General features: G+C 36.8%; 1 protein-coding gene across 1 annotated transcript in view; it reads right to left on the bottom strand.

The window, feature by feature from the left end:
• BMS1 (BMS1 ribosome biogenesis factor) overlaps positions 1-23,387 on the bottom strand; it is a 45,653-nt gene that overhangs the window by 14,909 nt on the left and 7,357 nt on the right. Inside the window, exons 2-10 of the mRNA XM_057530615.1 lie at positions 21,654-21,842; positions 20,875-21,017; positions 20,023-20,144; positions 19,515-19,708; positions 18,317-18,456; positions 15,751-16,514; positions 15,434-15,535; positions 14,371-14,531; positions 9,455-9,536 (exon numbers count right to left, since the gene is read on the bottom strand). Of these exons, the coding sequence (XP_057386598.1) occupies positions 9,455-9,536; positions 14,371-14,531; positions 15,434-15,535; positions 15,751-16,514; positions 18,317-18,456; positions 19,515-19,708; positions 20,023-20,144; positions 20,875-21,017; positions 21,654-21,842 (1,897 nt within the window). The remainder of the gene's footprint in view (positions 1-9,454; positions 9,537-14,370; positions 14,532-15,433; positions 15,536-15,750; positions 16,515-18,316; positions 18,457-19,514; positions 19,709-20,022; positions 20,145-20,874; positions 21,018-21,653; positions 21,843-23,387) is intronic.

Below are 23,387 nucleotides of genomic sequence, written 5' to 3'. Positions count from 1 at the left end.
CTTCTCAACCTCTTCCAAAAAATTGCAGAGGGAGGAATACTCCCAAATTCGTTCTATGAAACCACCATCACCCTGATACCAAAACCAGACAAAGATATCACAAAAAAAGAAAATTACAGACCAATATCACTGATGAATACAGATGCAAAAATCCTCAGCAAAATACTAGCAAACAGAATCCAACAACACATTAAAAGGATCATACACCACGATCAAGTGGGATTTATCCCAGGGATGCAAGGATTCTTCAATATACGCAAATCAATCAATGTGATACACCATATTAACAAACTGAAGAATAAAAACCATATGATCATCTCAAAAGACGCAGAAAAAGTTTTTGACAAAATTCAACACCCATTTATGATAAAAACTCTCCAGAAAATGGGCATAGAGGGAACCTACCTCAACATAATAAAGGCCATAAATGACAAACCCATAGCAAACATCATACTCAATGGTGAAAAACTGAAAGCATTTCCACTAAGATCAGGAACAAGGCAAGGATGTCCACTCTCGCCACTCTTATTCAACATAGTTTTGGAAGTCCTAGCCACAGCAATCAGAAGAAAAAGAAATAAAAGGAATACAAATTGGAAAAGAGGAAGTAAAACTGTCACTGTTTGCAGATGACATGATACTATACATAGAAAATCCTAAAGATGCCACCAGAAAACTACTAGAACTAATCAATGAATTTAGTAAGGTTGCAGGATACAAAATTAATGCACAGAAATCTCTGGCATTCCAATACACTAACAGTGAAAAATCAGAAAGAGAAATTAAGGAAGCACTCCCATTTACCAATGCAACAAAAAGAATAAAATACCTAGGAATAAACCTACCTATAGAGGTGAAAGACTTGTACTCAGAAAACTATAAAACACTGATGAAAGAAATCAAAGATGACATAAACAGATGGAGAAATATACCATGTCCTTGGATTGGAAGAATCAATATTGTGAAAATGACTATACTGCCCAAAGCAATCTACAGATTCAATGCAATCCCTACCAAACTACCAATGGCATTCTTCACAGAATTAGAACAAAAAATTTTACAATTCGTATGGAAACACAAAAGACTCCAAATAGCCACAGCAATCTTGAGAAAGAAAAACGGAGCTGGAGGAATCAGGCTCCCTGACTTCAAACTATACTACAAAGCTAATCAAGACAATATGGTACTGGCACAAAAACAGAAATATAGATCAATGGTACAGGATAGAAAGCACAGAGATAAACCCACACACATATAGTCACCTAATTTATGACAAAGTAGGCAAGAACATACAATGGAGAAAAGACAGCCTCTTTAATAAGTGATGCTGGGAAAAGTGGACAGCTACATGTAAAAGAATGAAATTAGAACACTACCTAACACCATACACAAAAATAAACTCCAAATGGATTAAAGACCTAAATGTAAGACCAGACACTATAAAACTCCTAGAGGAAAACATAGGAAAAACACTCTTTGACATAAACCACAGCAAGTTCTTTTTTGACACACCTCCTAAAGTAATGAAAATAAAAACAAAAAAAACAAATGGGACCTAATGGAACTTAAAAGCTTTTGCACAGCAAAGGAAACCATAAACAAGACTAAAACACAACCCTCAGAATGGGAGAAAATATTTGCAAGTGAAACACAAAGGATTAACCTCCAAAATATACAAACAACTCATGGAGCTCAATATCAAAAAAACCCCAAACAACCCAATTAAAAATGGGCGGAAGACCTAAATAGACATTTCACCAAAGAAGACATACAGATGGCCAAGAGGCACATGAAAAGCTGCTCAGCATCACTAATTATTAGAGAAATGCAAATCAAAACTAAAATGAGGTATATCACCTCACACCAGTCAGAATGGCCATCATCAAAAAGTCTACAAACAATAAATGCTGGAGAGGGTGTGGAGAAAAGGGGACCCTGTTGCACTGTTTGCGGGAATGTAAATTGATACAGTCACTATGGAGAACAGTATGGAGGTTCCTTAAAAAACTAAAAATAGAACTACCATATGACCCAGCAATCCCACTACTGGGCATACAGCCTGAGAAAACCATAATTCAAAAGGACATATGTATCCCAATGTTCACTGCAGCACTACTTCCAATAGCCAGGACATGGAAACAACCTAAATGTCCAACAATAGATGAATAGATAAAGAAGATGTGGTACATATATACAATGGAATATTACTCAGCCATAAAAAGGAATGAAATTGGGTCATTTGTAGAGATATGTATGGACCTAGAGTCTGTCATACAGAGTGAAGTAAGCCAGAAAGAGAAAAACAAATATCGTATATTAACGCATATATGTGGAACCTAGAAAAATGGTACAGATGAACCTATTTGTAGGGCAGGAATAGAGACGTAGACATAGAGAACAGACATGTGGACACATTGGGGGAAGGGGAGGGTGGGACGAATTGGGAGATTAGGTTTGACATAATTACACTACCACGTGTAAAACAGATAGCTAGTGGGAACCTGCTGTATAGCACAGGGAGCTCAGCTTGGTGTTCTGTGACAACCTAGATGGGTGGGATGGGGGAGGGTGGGAAGCCAAGAGGGAGGGCATATAGGTATACATATAGCCGATTCACTTCACTGTACAGCAGAAACTAACACAACACTGTAAAGCAATTTTACTCCAATAAAAAAATAAAATAAAATAAAGGACACATGGAATAACCTTAGCTAATGCTTTTAAGTGCTTCACATACCAGGCACTGCTCTAAGTGTTTTACATGCCTTAACTATATTCTTCAACATGACTCAATGAAGGAGGTATTATTAATGTTATCTACTGAACAAGTAAAACCACCATGTGTTTGGAAAGGAAGACTCAATATCATGAAGACTCTAATTCTCTCTTTTACATAGTTACAAAGAAAATAACCACCAAGGATTTCCAGTCTGGAAAAGATGGTGTAGACATATCTCCTCTGTTCCTCCTGACTGTGTATAACCATCAACTCCAGAAATGATGCAAGAGCACAAGAGACAACCACAGGAGAACTCTGAAAAGTGGAAAGACAAAGATGGGCTAGTGAGCATCCCCAGGACCAGAGGAATGACATAGTGGCCTATGTCTCACTATACCACAACCCACAGAAAGGCAACTTAGGGCCACCATTTTCCAATCCACAAGTGGCAACAGAAGGCAGCCTCAGAATGAGATAGGCTCATTCTTCCTTCAGATTGAACCAGATCTCACCAGCAATCCAGGTAAACTGGGTATCCCACTGACAGCAAGTGATGAAGGAAAGTGCTAGCCTTCCCAAAGAGCTTGAATCTCCTTTCCTCTACCAAGATGTACCAGGTGCCCAAGGGTTATGAGCAAGGAGGGATTCCACCAGGCATGAGACTCTCCTCTTCCACCTTAAAAACAGTATGTGTCCAGGCAGAACCAAGCAAAGGAGATACCCCCAGAACAAGTAAACTGGCCCCAGAGGCCAAAACAACTTTCCCCGACCTAGCCACACTAGGTGGCCCAGCCTAGGGAAGCTCCTCTGTTCCCCCCAGGTAGCACCAGCAGAAACCAGTAGCACCAGCAGGAACGAGTAGCACCAGATAAACCAAGTAGAGCAAAACAGTACCACAAAGGCTCTGAAATTAAATTGTCATTGGAACCACAGCCCATGAAGTAGACCAGGGCCTGCACATTAAACCTAAACAGGATGATCGCCTGCTAAAATTTTAAAATTACATAGGACCCAGGGTCTCCAAACAAAATGTGTGGCTACAATAGAAAATCACCTGTCATACCCAGAACCTAGAAAATCATCATTTGAATGTGAAAAAAGACAACTGAAAACAACACTGAAATGAATCAGATGTTGGAACTATCTGACTTGTATCTTGAAGCAGCCATTATAAATAAAATTATAAAACCAAAAAAAAAAAAAAAACTTCAACAAGCAACTATAAATATTACAGCAACAACCAAAAAATTGAAAACCTCAACAAGAAATTGAAGAACAAAATGGAAATTATAGAACTGAAAAATACAGTAACAGAAATTTAAAAACTGGCTATATGGGCTCAATAGTAAGAGTAGAGATGACAGAGGATGGACTCAGAGAACTTGAGGCCACATAATAGAATTCATTCAGTCTGAACAACATCGAGAAAGCCTAAAAACAAATGAAGAGTGCCTCAAAGACCTGTGGGACAGAAACAAAAAAATCCCAACATCTGTATCATCAGAGTCTCAAGGAGTCTGGAGCTGAAAGAAATAATGACTGCAGATTCCTAAATCTGTTGAAAGACACTAACTTACAGATTCAAGAAGATGAGTTAATCTCAAACAGAGTAAACCCAACAAAATTCACACCAATCAAACTTCTGAAAACTAAAAACAAATAAAAAATATCTGAAAGCAGCCAGAAAGAAATGACAGATTACCTATAGGGGGACACCAAGTAAAATGACAGCCTATGTATCTATTCTTTAGAAATGAAGACGGAAACAGACATTCTCAGATGAAGGAAAACTACAGGAATTTGTAGCTACCATACTTACCCTTAAAAAATGGCTAAAGGAAGTTCTTAAGCAGAAAGGAAATTATAAAAGGAGAAATCTGAGACCATCAGAAAAAAAAGAAAGAACAAAAGAAAAAAAAAAAGAACAGAAATATGGATACACAGAACAGACTATCCGTCTTCTTATGAATTTGTAAAATCATATTTCATAGTCAAAAAAATTATACCACTATCTAATATTCAAGCCAATGATATTTAAAAGTGGGGAAACTACAACAAACTACTAAATATAACAAAAAAGATGCAAACTCACAGATACAGAGAACAAACTAGTGGTTACCAGTGGGAAGAGGGAAGTGGGGAGGGCTAATAGAGGGGTAGGGAATTAAGAAGTACAAAATATTAGGTATAAAATAAGCTACAAGGATATATTCCCCATACAACACAGGGAATATAGCCAATATTTTATAATAACTATAAATGGAGTATAACCTGTAAAAAGTGTGGATCACTATATTGTACATCTGTAACTTACATAACAATAAAAAAAAATCTTTTTAAGTGGGGAAGATAAAAGGGCCTAAATGGAAGAAAAGTTTACACATGTTACTCCAAGTGGTAAAATGTTGGTAACAGTAGGTGTAATATTACAATATGTATATAGTCTATTCTGACCACTTCTAATCAACATTGTACTGGAAGTTTAAGCCAGTGTACTAAGACAAGAAAAATAAGTCATCCAGATAGCACAGAAAGAAGTAAAACTGTCTTTATTCACAGATCATATATGATGGTCTTTGCTACACAATGGGCAAAAATTGCAAATTCCATGTGATAAAGGATTGTATCAAAAGTAATTAAGAATTAAACTTCAATAATAACACACAACCAAAGTAAAATAATGGGCAAAAGATTTGACAGACACTTCATTGAAGAAACACAGATGGCAAATACGCATGTGAAAAAAGGCTCATTATCATTAATCATTAGGAAAATAAAATAAAATACCACTCTAAACCTTAAAAAGTGTCTAAAATTAAAAAGACCAACATATCAAGCACTGGCAAGGATGTGGAGCAACTGGAAGTCTCATAAAGTGCTAGTGGCAATGCAAAATGGTACAACCACTAAGGAAAACAATTTGGCTATTTCTTAAAAAAAATTAGAACTACATCTACCATATGATTCATTTAGTCCACTCTGAGGTATGTACCCAAGAGAAATGAAAGCAGTTGTTCATACAAAGACTTGCAGAAGGATGTTCACAGTAGCTTTATTTGCAATAGCCCCAAACTGGAAATAACATAAATGTCCATCAAAAGGTGAACAGATAAACAAACTGTATTGCATTATACAATGGAATACTACTCACCAATAAAAAGAAATTAACTACGCAGCAGTAAAAAGGAATGAAGATACAACAGCATGGATGAATCTCAAAATGATTATGCTGAGTACAATAAGTTAGAAAAGACTGCATACCATATGATTCCATTTATATCAAATTACAGAGGATACAAACTCTTGTATAGTGACAGAAAGCAGAAGAGTGGTTACCTGGTGATAGGGAAAGGACAGAAGGGAGGGATAACAAGTGGCATGAGGAAACTTTTGGGGTGGCAAATATGTTCATTATCTTGATTGTAGTGATTGTATACTCATGTCAAAGCTTATCAAACTGTACACTTTAAGTATGTGCAGTTTACTGTATATCCATTAAACCTCAATACAGCTACTAAAAAAGACACAAATCCACCACACTTTCTTTTGGAAACAGAAAAGATGATTCTTAAGTTTCTGTGGAAAAATAAGTAAGAGAATAGTCAGCAGAATTCTAAAAAACCTAGCAGAGACAGGGAGAGATAGGAACCAGTCATACCAGTTTTAATAGTTGGTGTCTTAATAGCATACTATAAAGCTATATAAGGGTTTTAAACATAGCAATGATGAATGAACCAACAGAAATCAATGCCATAAACTAGAAAAGTTCACAAACTTTTTTCTATATCTATCAATTAAGAATATGACAAAAAGAGCATTTTAATCAGTTGGGAAAAGAATAAATAGTATTGGAAAGAACCTGGTGGCCACCTGGGAAAAACTCTATCTATGCCTCTCAACTCACACTAAAATAAGTAGCAGATGAGTCGGTGATTTAAATGTTAAAAAAAAAAAAGGAAATCAGGAAGCACTAGAAAAAACAATGGAAGATTTTTCTTCTCCTTTTTTAGATTTTTTTTTTTTAACAAAAGACCTTTTTAAGTGTAAGACAAATCCCAAAAGTCATTTAAGGCAAAACTGATAAATCTAACTTCATTAAAAAAAAAAAAAAATTCCACATGAAAGAATCATAAAGTTAAAATACAAATGTTAAAATAAGGGGGTTAAATGTGGCACCTCATATCACAAAAGACTTATTTCTCTAATATACAAAAATTCTTATAAATAAGTATGAAAAAATATCAACAATAACCCAATAGAAAATGGGCAAAGCATATTCAAAGACAGTTCATGGAAGGAAATACAAATGGTCCCCTAACACACAGAAAGGTGCTCAAACTGGCAGAGACCCAAGATTTTGTTAGTGCTCTGTTCATTAATTGTGACAAATGTACCATCCATATGTAAGATGATAATAATCGGGCAAACTGGGTGTGAGGTATGTGGGAACTCTGTACTATAGTCACAATTTTTCTCTAAATCTAAACTATTATAAACTTTAAAAAAATAAGCAAAAGACTTAAATGGATACCTCACAAAGGAAGATATTAAATTGGGCAATACGCACATGAAAAGATACGCAACGTCCTTAGTCATCAGGGAATTACAAATTAAAACCACGAGATACTATTTCACACCCACTAGGATGTGAACTGAAATTGTCATCCACTGCTGGAGTTCTCTTTGAAGAACTGTGGGGCAGTTTACTTTGTGATCAACCCACAGAGACAGGATGACCCTCCCACCCAAAATATGGTTCGAATATTGAGACAGATGACACACACATGAATCAAGAGGATATGGAAAAATTTATAATTCACATAATGAGACTTTTTGGGGAGAGTAGGGCAGACTTCCCAAGCTAGTTCAAATACAGCTTGGGAGAACAGGTGGGAAAGGAGAATAGCTTGAGCTGTTAATGGTGGTTACGAGGTGGTAGGGCTTTGGGGACAGCTGGAGTGTATATGGTTTGAACTCCCTCCTGATGCCAAAAGAAGAGCACCTTGGCTTTTTTATCAGCTTGCCCAGATGTAGGACAGAAAGGGGGGACAGAACAGGTGGGGCTTAAGAGCTGTCATCAGTCTAACATTAAAAATGGAGTCAAACTCTATTAGTTTCTCATCAAGTTGGGTGTCCATCTACCCACCCCATAGCTCCCCCATTCTACTCCTAGGTATTACCAAGGAGAAATGAAAACCAATTTCCGCAAAAAAAGACCTATACGTGAATGTTCAGAGCAGCCTTAATTGTAATAGTCAACTACTGGAAACGACCTAAATGGCCATCAAGAGAAAAATGGATAAACAATTGTGGCATATCCATGCAACAGAATACTTACTCAGCAATAAGAAGAAACAAATTATAATATGAATGAACCTCGAAAACAGTATGCTAAGTAAAAGAATCTACAGACAAAAGAGAGTATTTTTATTATGTAATTCTAGAAAAGGCAAAACTAATTTATAGTGAGAGAAAGCAGATCATTGGTTGCCTTGGGACTGCTGTGATGGTGGGAGTAGGGACTGACTGCAAAGGGGCATGAGGGTTCTTTCTGTGGTGATGGAAATACTTTATTTCTTGATTGTATTGGTAGTACATGAACATATACAACTGTCCAAACTAGCCAAACAAGAATATTCTTAAAACAGGTATACTTAATTATATGTACAACATATCTCAACAAGGTTGATTAATTAAAAAGTAAAACATTGTGTTGAGGGAAAGAACCCAGACACTAAAAAATACATACTGTCCGACTACATCTGTATGAAGTCCAAGATCAGGCAAAACAAATCTATGGTGATAGAAATCCAAAAGTGGCTGCCTGGGGTAGGGGGTGGGTGCTGACTGCAAAGGACACAGACAAACATTTAGGGTGTGACAGAAATGTTCTTATTCTCGTTTTGGGTGATGGATCTAAGTGTATATAATTGTCAAAATATATTAGGTTGAACATTAAGCTATACCTTAATTTTTAAAAGTGCTTTCCTTAAAAACAAAACCAAAAAATTCCTTTTCTAATCCCACAACTAACAAATACAAGTAAAAGAAAAAAAATCAAACCTTGTTAATTTTTTAATCATGAGAAAAATAGTAGAATGAAAAATAAACCCAAAAGTTATGGATCTAACAAAATAGAGAACGTGCAAATCTAACTAAAAAACAAAAAAGAAAAAGAAAAAAGGAACAATGTTAGAAATGAGAAAGTGCAAATAACAGATGAGTGCTTTATTCTATTATAAATTCAAAATTTCACTGAAAGTCTTGTCAGAAAATATCATGAAGAATATCTCACGAAAATGTCAAAATATAAACACAAAAACCACAACCACCACTACAAGAAAACCAAATTTGACCAATGATCAAGAAGAAGAAACTGAAAATGTTTCTTAGGAAGCCTTTACATACCTATGCATGCCTGCCAAAAATGCTTAACCTGAATCTAATCACAGCACATAAACAAGAATGACTATTTTTAACAATGCATGATAAAATTTATGGAAAGCTTCCCACTCTTCTTCAATGTCCACATCTAATAAGTCAACTAACCAGAGGGAGAAAATAAGACCATCATGAAAGGAGGAACTAGAATGTTACTCCTGTCAGAACTCTTGTCAGAGTTCCCCAAGCCATTTCACAATTGACTAATATTTTCAACTTGAATATTAAAGATTATGGAAGAAAATAATATAGAGAGAAGGCAGTCTTCTCTGAAGAATACAGCCATTTACTTACCATCTTCTGCTAAGATCTTGGCTGCATCTTTATCCTCTTCCCACTTCCCAGTCACGAAGCAATCTCTGATACTGTTCATAACCTTATACAGAAAAGTCAGCTTAGTTGACAGGCTCCAATCATTCAATAAATAACTGCTTTGAGAAACAGTAGGTGACAATTTGCCTTTAAATACTTTTCAAGACACTTCTATGGATATTTTCATTCCAAGTGGGCCTATGAAATAACTTTGATGTAGATAGTATAACAACAGATATAAAAACATAAATATTATAGCATTAACCAGTGGATAGGGAAAATAACGTCAGCCCAGTGACTTCATAAGTAAACAAACAGATATTTACTAATTCGTTAACCCAGACTTATCATGGTTGTTTGAAAACTTAATTCCTCTGCCAAAGACAAAATGTCTTGTATGAGCCCAACAGTGCAAAGAGTACTGATGAGGCTCCCAGTCCCAGATCTGCCAGATCATCCGGTACACACAGGTAGTGGATGCTGGGTGCACCTCTCAAATACAGGCTAAAACTTGTACACAACTCTGTTTCAGACTGCTTCCTGGGGAACCTGACTTAAGACAGCACATGTCACTCACTGCCAAGGGCTCAAAAGCACATATAAAGAAATCTGCACATAGGTCCTGGCTTTCAATCACATTTTGATCATGATTCACATTTTTCAGATACAACCTCACTCTCAAAGAGTAGCCTAGAAGCTAGCATGATTACAATGGATGCAAAAGCAAATCTGCTCATTTACTCATTCCTTCATGCCTACAATCACTCAGTAAATATTTACTGAACATCTACTCTGTGCCAAGAAGCTTTGCAGGCACTGAATGGCAAACTGCTCCAAAAGATCCTTGCTTTCATGAAGCTTAACAATTGACTTAGGGGAACCAGGGACCAAATAAATTTTAAAAAATAGACCCTCCATGATAAAAACCCTCAACAAACTTAGAAGGGAACTTTCTAAATCTGATAAAAGGCATCCATAAAAAACCCACAGTTAACATCACACTTAATGGTGAAAGACTGAGAGCTTTCCCCTTAAGATCAGGAGTAAGACAAGGATGTCTCCTCTCATCACTTCTATTCAACATTGTACTAGGTGTTCTAGTCAGGGCCATTAGGTAAGAAATTAAAATAAAAGTCATCCAGTTTAGAAAGAAAAACTATCTCTATTCACAGGTGGTATGATCTAGTGTATAGAAAACCCTAAGGTATCTACTGAAAAACTATCATAATAAATGACTTCAGCAAGATTGCAGGATATTAGATCAATATACAACAGTAAACTTTATTTCTATACACTAGGAATGAATATCCAAAAATGAAATTCAGAAAACGGTTCCTTTTACAATCACATCAAAAAGAATACTAGGAATAAATCCAACAAAAGATGTGCAAAGCTTATACTCTGATAACTACAAAACATTCTTGAAAGAAAAGATCTAAATAAGTGGAAAGGCATCCCATGTTAACAGATTAGAAGACTTGGTATTGTTAAGGTCTCAATACTACCCAAGTCAGTGCAATCCCTATCAGAATCCCAGTTGGTTTCCTTGCAGAAGATTCTGCAAAGAATTCTTTGATTCTAAAATACAGAAAACCCAAGGGATCCAGAAAAGACAAAACACTCTTGAAAAAGAACAAAGTTGGGGGATTCACACTTCGTGATTTCAAAACTTACTACAAAACAACAGTAATCAAAATAGTATGGTACTAGCATAAGGACAGATGTATAGATCAATGTAATATAATTAAGAGTCCATAAATAAACCCATGTATCTATGGTCAAGTGATTTTCAACCAGGGTGCCAAGACAAGGCAATAGGGGAAAGAACAGACTTTTCAACAGGTGCTAGGACAACTAGATATCCACATGCAAAAGAATGAAGTTGGACTCATCTCACACCAAATACAAAAATTAACTCAAAGTGTACCAAAGACCTAAATGTAAGAGCTAAACTATAAAATCCTTACACAAACCATAGGAGTAAATCTTCATGATTTTGGATTTGGCAATGGTTTCTTAGATATGATACCAACAACAACAAAAATACAGAGAAATTGGACTTCATCAAAATTTAAAACTTCGTGCTTCAAAGGGCATAGAAAAGATAACCTACAGAATAGGAGAAAATATTTGCAAATCATATACCTGATAAGGGGACTTGGATCCTGAATACATACTCAATGATAAAAAGACAAATAACCCAATTTTTTAAATGGGAAAACAGTATGAATAGATATTTCTTCAAATAATATATACAAATGGAAAACAAGCACATGAAAAGATGTCTAACATCATTAGCCATCAGGAAAAGGCAAATCAAAACTGCAATGAGATATTACATCACACCTCCTAGAATGGTTATAACAATAAAAAACAATAACAACAAAAACAACAACAGGTAATAACAAGTGTTGATGATGGTATTCCAATGTGGAGGACTCAAAAGCTATATATACTGCTGGTGGGAATGCAAAATGGTGTAGCCACTTTTGAAAAAACAAAAGGGAGAACATATAAGAAAAAAACTTCAGGGGACTTCCCTGGTGGTCCAGCAGTTAAGACTCCGTGCTCCCAATGCAGGGGTCCCGGGTTTGATCCCTGGTCAGGGAACTAGATCCCGCATGCTGCAACTAAAAGATACCACACACGGCAACAAAGATCCCGCGTGCCACAACTAAGACCCCGCACAGCCAAATAAATAAATAAATAAATAATTTTTTTTTAAAAAAAGGAAAAAACTTTAAGTTCTTAGTAATCATATTAATAGAAACGTGTAATGTTATTCTGACACTTCTATGTATAATTGGGATAAAGCAAATAATTACACAATTTTCTAATTTAATCATCTTCAAGTTCAAACAGGGACTAATTCTACAGTGGAAAAACAAGAGATATAAACATAAGATAAAAGAGATTAAGTAAGAACCCTGTAGTCCTGAATCTGAATTGAAAATGTATGTATGAATTTTCCTAGCTCTGGTCACTGAAAAGGCCTAGAAACAATGACCAACCCGTAGCAATGAGTATACATAGACCTAGACTGTGATGCTGAAATACCATTTTGTACTAAGAAAAATCAGGACTTCTTATGGCTGTTTCCAAGTCTGGCATCAGAAATGTACAAGATGATACTGGAACACCTTATCATATCTGACAGCAATGAAGCAATCTAAGGACTACTAGGATCATGTCAAAAGGACTCAGGAGCCAATCTGAAGAGACTCTCACTGGTCACAGATGCGATAAATATGATCATCAGTAAGGATAACAAGTGCAAGGGAAGGAAACACATCAACTATATTTAAATTCATGAGTTAAAAAAAAAAACTTAAAAAAAAAAAGTCACCTTTGGAGAATCGTTCTGAAAACTGATAAAAATAATCAAGCATTTATACTGCTTATATGGAACTGGGTAACCAAATAGTAGATGAGAAGCTTCTCTATATAGAAGTATTCCAGCTAACAAGAGAAATTTGAACAAAATATCACCATTTTACATCCTTAATAAATTAATGGATCTAGGCATTGAGCATCAATAGCTAACATCACAAGATAATTTTATGTGCCTCCTAATGAAAAAACACCACCACCTAAGAAGCAGTCTTGCCAAAAAATTTGAAAACAAAAAACAAAAACCTCAAACCTAAATCTAATCAAACTTCTAGATGCATTGTCCAGAGGGTAGCTACAACATGTGGTTATTTAAATTCTAATTAAAATTAAACAAAACTTAAATAAAATTAAAATTTTAGTTCTGTCTCACTAGCCACATTTAAAGTGCTCAATAGCCACAAGTAGCCACATAAGACAGTTCTTTACCCATCACCATAGACAATTCTATTGGTATTGCTCTGTACCAATTTATAGGAAATACAGAGAAGAGTGAAGTCTGACAGACTGCACATAGGGATGCAATGCGTCCAGGAAATCCAGAATATGAGAAACTCTACATGTCAAATATTTGGTTTCTTAAACAAGTGAAAAGGTAAGGAAAAAAGAGATGGGTGGAGGGGAATACTGTAGATTGAGAGATTTAAAAGGCATAGAGAAAACTAAACAAAAATAACCTGGTAAAACTAAACTTTGGTGTTTACTGATACATACTTGGAGGATGAAATTATAAAGGAAAGAAGGAAATGATTGCCATAAGAGTGGTGATTCCTTCTGCAGGGAGGAGAGGACTATGAGTAGGATGGATACATGGTGGTTAGAGGTGCTCACCTAGTAATCCATTAAGTTAAACAATTACTTTTATGTGGTTTTCTATAATCTGTATTAAATTTTACCCAAAAAATGCTTACATAAAAATCTCGTAAAGTGCACAAGTGTTACCCAGTGAATTAAAATACATAATATGATAGTCATTGGGCCTCCCTGAGGAGTGACATTTCAGCTAAACCGAATGATCAAAAGAAGTCAGCCTTGGGAAGATCAGAAGAACATTCCAGAAAAGAAAACAGAAGACAAGAGGTCTAAGATGGGATTAAACCTGGCAAGTTTAAGAACTGAATGAATTCTCTGGTGTGACCAGAGAGTGATGAGTGGGGGAAGAAAATTTACCAGTGTCATGGATTCCTGTTTGCTTACAAATAGTAGAAATTATAAATGTTAACTCAGGGACACTACATATCTCCTAGTTATAAAACACAAAGTATCTCAAATGTATGAAAACCTACGTGCAATGCTTCAAAATAAAGATTAACAATACTATTCACACTAAGAGTTGAAAACTAACACACCATTGTAAAGCAATTATACTCCAATGAAGATGTGAAAAAAAAAAACAACAAAAAATAAGAAGCAAATAACAGGTAGGCAATACTGAAATCACATAATCTTTTTTAAAAATTCCCTAATTTTCTCATTAAGTCAAATACACTATTTATATTCAGCCTCACCTCCTCTAAATCCCAATCATGGGGCACCTCCACATGAAATCTGGAGCAGTCCAAAGAGTCAGCCTTGTGCTTACACTCGCTGGCAGACTGGTTGACACGAAACAACCCTCCGAGCTCTTCCTTGGTATCACCATCTTCTTCTTCATTATCCTCTGTCACTACTAAAGAGACCACCATGATAGAAAAGTGAGAATAAATCCACCCACTAGAGGACTAGGGACTGAAGGTCTCTGTTTGCAGTAGGTATGGTGTGTGCCCCTGAGCGCATCAGCCACAGACACAGAATGGCCATGGAACTACTGCTGAGCAGGTCTGGAGGACATCTGTCCTCCTGCAAGGCAGCAGCAAAGTGTCCACTGAGGAGGGAGAATACTGGGGGATGGGGCAGGGAGGGGACATTTAAAGACAGAGCTTTCAATTATCATAGCTTCTCTTGAAGAGTGCTGAGTCTCTAATCACTTAGAGTACTTAGACAAAACCTGAATGGCAATCAGTAAATACCAACCCCCGATTCCATGCTCCTACCTCACATATACTCCTTGGCCTTGTTCTAACCATACAGTAAATAGGGACCACAATACCAGGTTCACCACTTTATTTTTTGCATTACTGAGTCAAGCTCTTTCCAAAAAGAACATATAGACAAATTTAATAAAATATAAAATCAGAAGAGAAAGGCAAAAGGAAAAAACAGAATGAGTAATACAGAGCACTCATTCTCAGAGAAGAAAAAACACCTTTTCAGGCAGAATTATTTTTCTGGTACTAAATTCTACCAAAAAATTCATGAAGGATTTTCTATAGGGGGTACAAAATGACATAATGAAGACTATTCTTATCAAAAGTTTTATGGCAAACCCATAAATCTACTTCGTACGACTGATTTACAGTCCTCATGAGCTGATGATTAAAAACATCTGCCAAATACAAACTATGACAGCCAGGAATATCGTATGGATATCAAAAGTACCACCCAAATCCTCTAACCAATTTCTTCATCTCCTTCTCAGAAAATAGTCTAAGAAACTAAAATGTTTCTAGATCTGAACCAGAGCTCCTTTACCTGTCCCATAAATGAGCTTTCGAAGGTTTGGAGTTGTTTGTTGCTGCCTCAGAAAGGCCTCAGCTGCCTTCCTGGAAAGGTCTTCCTTCCACTTGAGGGCACCTGAAAGGACCAACACAGACATCAGTTAAGTCTGTTTGTCTGTCCTCTCTGCTTCAAGCTCATCACTCATTCATCCTGAAATCCTTTAATGAGGTGTAATACTTGAACAGTTAACAAAGTCTCCAAAACAGCAGACCCCAAATGGTAGACATTCTATTTGTAGAACATTTTCAGTGCCAAGTTTGTAACGGCAGTTAAATTAAATTTAAGCATACCTGAAGTTTCTGTGGAATAGTTATTTTCTTCCTTATAATCTTCTTCTTCTCTGAGTAAGTCTTCTATATCACTGGTCTCATCAATTAAGTTCTCTGACCCCAGTTTCTGACTACTGACCACTTGAGAAGGCTTTGGAAACTTTTTCCTAATAACCTCTTCATTTTCTGAATCCTCCTCCTCTGTACTGAGAGAGGAGTTTTCTTCAGATTCATCTTCAGATGCAAATGCCTCTTCAGCTGTGCAATGACCTGAATCTGAAGTGGTGAGGGTTGCTTTTTTCATTGTCAAAGACTTCTCCAGATTCAAACTATCACTCAGACCATTAGTTTGTAACAGTCCTGCCTTACCACCTTTTCTAACAGCTTTAGATTCTAAAATATCCCTCTCTTCCTCTGCAGTGGAATCCTCTTCTTCAATGCTTTCATCAGCTTCCTCTGTTGCTTCTTCTACTGAGCTTCTCTCAAGGTCATCATCACTGTCAGCAAACGCTGGCAAATCCACCTCAACGTCTTCTTCCATCTCAAGTTTTTGCCGTTTGATACCTTTACCAGACATATACTGTTTACCAGTCATTTCAGCATCTTCCCCCTCTTCTGTTTCATCATCACTAGAGCTATTTTCCAACCTGTCACCTTCAGACATTTCTTTATCATCTTCATCATCACTATCTCCAGACTCATCTTCTTCATCTCCAAAAATGGCTTTCCGACGCACTCGACCAGTTTTCAAATCCACCTGCTTTTCCTCTTTTGGCATCCACAGCCTATATTAAAGAGAAAATGCAAAATAATTCTATTTGTACAATAACCAGCTAATCTGCAAGTCAATAAGTATGCAAAGAAATAGAAAATAATGTCAAGGAATGATTTTAAATGACATAGCATATAAAGGAATGATTTGATAAATACTGGAATAGTTAATAAGCAAACTCATGCATATTTCCATAATACCACTCTACAAAAGAACTTATAGGGAAAATAAAGAGATAACCTTTTTAAAAAATGTCTAATTTTAGAAAGAAACTGCTCAAAAGGGAAGTGAGTGCTTAACAGATCTTTTAGAAGACCCATTAGTTCCAAGCTTGAACCAGATGATCCTTAGAGAAATGGCTGACTGCAGGTCCAAGGCAGGGAAAGCACAAAGTAAGCCTGGAACATCCTGCTGTCAGAAAGCAAAAAGCACTCAAGCAATAACAGGGACACGCCAAAAGGACACAGAAGACAGACTGAAGGGACAATATAAACATCACAAAGACGAATGATAGTAATGGGATAACAAAAAATATTTTTTTAAAACTCCATTAGTCAACAGTCATACTAAAATAAAGGGGTGAAAGCTCTTTGTTAAAGAATGCCAGCTAATGAATGGAGAAGGAATAACTGACTAAGAATATTCCCATTTTGAAATCACCAATGCAATACTTGATAAAGAAGAATCATGAAGATGCCAAAACTATGCGATGAAATAAAAAACTATCAAGCTATTTAATGTAGCAGTATTATATAAAACTGTAAAAAAAAACCAATTAGAAAAATACTAAATATTATACTAAAAGAGAATGGATAAGTTTGAATACGTCAATAATAACAAAATGATGACTATATATAAGAAACTATATAGAAAAAGGAAATGTTCACAATATAGATATAAAAATTTTATGTGTATTATAACTGTAACTATGTTAGAGTATCCATGTACACAAGGATAATTACAGGAATGCTCAAAAATGAAAATAGCTAATAATAATGATCGTAATAACAGGGATCTTTTAGTGATACTTCTTATCTGTCAGGCACCATGATAAGTAGTTTATGTGCACTACTGTGTTTAATCATCACAACTCCTGTGAGATATTAGGAAATTAATTGATTTCCTCAAACTAGTAGGCCCACTGCACTTAATTACCATGCTATACCATCTGCTAGTTAGAGGGCAGCAGATGATTTTTTTCCAAAAAATTTTTCCTGCTTTTGTATATACTTATAATAAATGATAAATTAGATGATCTCAATCATTTTCAGACTAATTTTTATTGGCAGTCATAAATCACTACAATAAAACCAAAATACCCACTATGTATAAATATACAAATTCCCAACCCAGACTGATAATAACTCACATAAGCCCTATATTAGTGGAAATTAAGCCACAGGAGATATTACAACACAATCTAAGTAAAAATTTTAGAGACAAGGTATGTGGCTTCTGGACAGCGACCTGAAAAAGCTCCTTGACTCTGTTTGTTACTTTGGCCCATTAAAATAAAGCCAAGTGGCCTCAGGACTCCTAAGAAACAAAAGCAACCTATGGAAAAGGTTTTGTGAAATTTAAGGAATATTCTGAGTCTGTTAAAAAACTGAATCCTTCATATGATTTCAAGAAAATACTTCCATGTAATGTCACATAAGTAAAGAGCCCTCAGAAATACAAGCAGGTACAAAGCAAAAAGCAAAACCAAACAACCTGGAATGAATCCCACCAAAACGTTTTATGATGGCAGAATGATGTATGATATAACCTTATCTAATATAATTTTTTTTAAGAACACAAAAACAGCACACTTACCCTTGATTATCTATATCCTCTGACCCGAGTGGTTTGGAATCAGAAAAAAGTGTCACTCTACTTGAAGCCATCTTGGCATCAATAGTGGAATGGGTGGAAATGAGACTCTGGACCAGTTCATGGGTGGGCCTCACCTCCTCCTGTCAAGGCCACCAAGAAAGGGAAAGTGAGGAATGCACAAGGATTCTGAAGAAAAACACACTGGTTTCAATCAGTTTCTCAAAATTACCTTAAACACAGTTCCTGAGAACCTTTCTTACTGCCTCAAAAAAAAAAAAAAAAAGAAGAGGAAGAAAAAGAAGAATTCTTACAACAAGGCCTAAAATTGATCTCTGTCCTCATTAAACTTTTCCAAAGTGCATGGAGTATACAGTCTGATAACCTAAATACTGTGTTGCCAATGCTACAGAAAGCATTTACAGAAAAATTCCATTTCAGAACAGTCAAAGAAATAAAAATCTGGAGTCTATTTTTTAAAAATCTGTTACCTTTGATACAAAAATTGCACTTCAAGGAATTTACTGCATAAAAAGTCCCCTCCCAGTGAGCAAAGCTGCATGGGCGAAAGCGCTCACTATAGTACTGCTCAAACCAGGGTAAACTGGGACTGAGCACCATAGCCCTCCAAGGACTGGTTCAGTAAACAAAGTTTATCTATATGATGAAATACTACACAGCTATGAAAAAACTGAAGCAGTTCTATGAATACTAACAGGGGAAAAACAGATTCACATATTCTTAGGTGCCCCCAAAAAGTTGCAAAAGCATTTACAGTTGGATCCCATATAACAAATACTATTTCTCCCTAACACACACAAATACCATATATATGGTATCTGCAAAAAATATATAATAATTTAGATGTATAATCTAAATAAATATGTATATGTTTAGAGAAAAACAGAAAAAAAAGAGAATGACCAAAGAGAGCCAGAAAACATATCAATTTTATATGATGAGAAATGGGAAGTACAGGCACCAAACTGCTTCCAAAGCTCACACTGGGGACATGGGATCCCCTGTGTGTGTCGGCAGCAGGGAGGTATGGAGGATGTGACTTTTACTTTCTGCTTGGTGCAATTTAAGTATTTTGAACATTTACAATATGCACTGTGGCCTTTATCATAAATATGACTAAAGATAAAAAGCATCAGTAAATAAAAGATGACTACATAACTTCCCGTGACTTCCCTCTCACCGATTCCTGGAAGCCATGGCTGCCCCCAAGGTCGACATAGACCGCATCTTTGTCATACAGCACACCACCAACTCCAGAGAAAGGTGCATACACCAGCTTCTCCTTCTCATTTAAACAGCGCTTCTTTTGTTGTTCAGGAAGCGCACAGGGGTCTGGGAGGAAACTGACGTCACTCACAGCAAAATCTCCTACACCTGGAAGACAGACACAGGAAGATGGCTTCAGCTGACTAGTGACTGGCGGCAGAAATGGCCCACAGTCGGAAGGCTTCAACCACAACAAGGGCACGGTTTGACACTAGCACTGTATCTCTTTAGCTAAACAACACCATCAGAGCAGAGGAAATTTGGTCAACTCAACACCTTGGGTGGCCAATGCAGAGCTGAGTTAACTCTTAAAACCTCCAGGAAGATGGCTCTATCTTGTATGGCCATTTTTCAGTTTTCCTGAGAAATGAAGTCATCCTAAGAGTTTTACAAATATAGTATATTTTACGACAAAAGGATACCTGGTATGTGAATTTGGCTTTTATTTTTCAAGTATCCTCCTCTTAGATAACCATAAAGAGACACCTTTCGGTCATACTTGATATTTGTTCGAATATCTTCTGGGTTTGTCAAATCTTCCATCCTAGAAAAATAAAACCCAATTATATGGCAGAAATAAATGTCAGAGTTCTTGTACCTCTCTTCACATTTCAGTGATTCATCACATTCAGTAATTCACTACCCATATTGTTTAGAAAAGTATAGAAAATACAGAAATAAGGGAGCAGAGTTCACCATCTACCAGGGGCAAAGGGGCAAACACATGACTGCATCTCTCTCAGGCTCTACAGGATACACATTCCACAAGCAAGACACCAAAGATGGGAAACGACATGGCCCTGGAGTTGAGGAAAAGTAGAGAACATATCCAGAAAAACCATTTATGGAAGAAGATTAAGCTTTGACCTGGATTTTTTAGTGTGGTTTGGATTCTGGCAGGTGGAGAAAGGGTATTCCAGGCTGACAAAATATATGAAAAAAGCATAAAGGAAGGAAAGCACAGGGCACATCTGAGTGACTGGAGCACCATGGTCCAAAGACAGCATCACTGAAAATTAAGGGTAAAAAAGCAGGATGGGGCCCACATCCTGTAGCTTTAAATGCTTCAGAATCCTCACATTTTTCTAAACATTTCATACGTTACTCCTGAAGCCACAGCATCTTTAAGTAATGATACAAAAAAAATAGATATTTTCCATCAAGTACATTTCTCTCACCACTATTCAAAAATAAGCTCTATTATTGTTCTTTTCCTAACTTTTTCGCTTTGAAACATATGGGTCAGGAAGAAAAAGTTTGCATTCACTTTTTACCTGTCTGCCAGGATATAAGGGTGAGAAGTCTGCCATGTTAGAGGCCTAAACTTCATAACTGTAATAAAACGGCCCAGATTGTGAATTTCTTGGTTTTGATATTCTCCGTGTACCATTCCAGAAAGGTAAAATAGCTTGGCACCCTAAATATTAAGAAAAACAAAAAATTAAATTTCAATGAAATTCTTGTCAACACTGTACCAAAATAAAGGCCTTTAAATAAGAAGCAATCCTAAGAAAGGGAGACTTCTAGCGACCCACTGTGCCAATGCTTCCAGAACTTCTCTGGCTTCTTTCAAGACTCATCTTTTTAGGGCTTTGTATGGACAGAACTGCAAATATATTTAGTTTCAAGTTAAGCAGTGGCATCTATCTGGAGTATGGATACATAAGGAACAGTGAGGCTCCTGGGCACAGAAAAAATTTTATGACCGATGGGACACAACACAGTAGTATGGGGGAGAGGAAGGAGTGGCAGTATGTGTGCGCTATAGCTCCTGGTCCTGTAAGACGGAAAAACTTTGGACAAATTCTATTAAATCACAAATCCAAAATACTTAGAGCCAGACACTGCCTGGTGCTGGGGGATGCAGAGACAAATGAGACACACCAAGAGGTCCAGAATAAAGACCATCTCAAGGAAATATTCTAGGGACTATGAACAGATATATTAAGGAAACTAAGGAGGTGATCCTGTAAAGATGTTTGTTAATCTCTCCCACTCATTCTGTTTTTAAAGGATTATAGTGTTAGTATTCAATAATTAATTCTCTTCCTACCGGGTAGACTTCGGTCCAGAACCTGTGTTTTAGTCGCTTCTTTGTCTTCTTCAGTTGCTTATTATACTTAAAGGAATCTAGGTGAGTGAGAACGCCCATAATTTTAGGAAAGCCATGTACTTGACAGATGTTTAGGAACTCAAATGTTTCCATTTCAAACCCAAAGCTGGCATCTATAAGCATCAGAACCTAAAAACAGAAGACACAATTTCTCAAGGAGGCTACCCAAAATAGACCATCACCAAACTATGGCTCATGAGCCAAATCTGGCCCATCACTTGTTTTATAACTAAAGTCCTATTGGAACGCAGCCATGTTGACTTGTTTACATATTGTCTACACCTACATTTGTGCTACAACCGCAGTTCAGTGATTGCAACAGAAACTGGGACCTACAAAGCCTAAAATATCTACTATCTGGCCCTTTATAGAAAAAGTTCACCAACTCCTGCTCTAGACTAAATCAAATGATTATTTAGGGAATCACCATGATAGAGAAAACACTATCCTTTGACTTGCTCTAAAAGGCAACCTTGACACAGTCTCAACCACATTTCAAGAATGTGCATATATGAGAAATAACTCAGAAAGGGCTGGATCTAATTTGGCCCTTACCTGAAAAGTCCTCACTTCAAGAAATAAAGTTTTTTGTAAGGTGTTCTTAAGCCAAATAACAGATCTCTAACAAGGAAACCAAATAACAGATCTCTGATATCCAAAAAAACGGGAGGACGTGGTAATCAATGAAAAACATCAAAAACATGAAGAAAGCCAAACATTTTTGTTTCAATCTCCTCAGGGGAAAAAAAGTTTTCCACTGGGAAGTATGCAGTAAGAAAGCTCTGCCTTAGAAGTTAATTGGTAACATGCAATTGCTCAGAAACTAAAAAAGTCTACCAGTTCAGAACTGAGTCAAAGGATAGTCATGGATGGTAATCTGTAAGAAAATATAAGTACATAAGACCAATTTTTAAAATTTATACTCTTCAAACATGCAAAACAAACAATTTCATAGTTGATTCCTAGAGACTTAAGACATCTCTGTCCTCATCTTTCTGCAGCTAACTAAAAATAATTTTTAAAAAAAAACAGAAAAACTTAATCTTTGATTAAACTAGGGAACATTCATAATCCTAAACCACAAAATACATGAAGGTGGACCACTGAGCATTGTGAGGAAGCATAGCTGTGTGGGCTGGCTGTGGAGTATTCCTACACCCCATTTGATACCATGGCGTGACAAGTAGCAAGCAATCGGTTGTAGAGTCAGAAGAACAGGTGGGTGGCAAACAGTCCCTGAGCTGACAATCTTTGTCAACTAAAGATAAGTAAAGCCTCTATTATTCCTCCAATGTTCATACATGTGCACGTGCACACACACACGCACGAATCCATGTACTGTGTGCCTTCGCTGTGACTTAGGAAGCTTTATGACCCAGAACAGAGCAATCAACATTAAGCTAGGCTGGGGTTCTCTGGTGGTGCAGTGGTTAAGAATCCGCCTGCCAACGCAGGGGACACGGGTTCGAGCCCTGGTCCGGGAAGACCCCACATGCCGTGGAGCAACTGGGCCCGTGCGCCACAACTACTGAGCCTCTGCTCTAGAGCCCACGCACCTGGAGCCCACGCTCCGCAACAGGAGAAGTCACTGCAATGAGAGGCCCGCTCACCGCAACCAAGCGTAGCCCCCGCTCACCGCAATTAGAGAAAGCCCGCACACAGAAACAAAGACCC

This window comes from Balaenoptera acutorostrata, chromosome 16, assembly GCF_949987535.1.
Source record: "Balaenoptera acutorostrata chromosome 16, mBalAcu1.1, whole genome shotgun sequence".
NCBI lineage: Eukaryota > Metazoa > Chordata > Mammalia > Artiodactyla > Balaenopteridae > Balaenoptera > Balaenoptera acutorostrata.
This window is presented reverse-complemented; position numbering and strand designations above follow the sequence as displayed.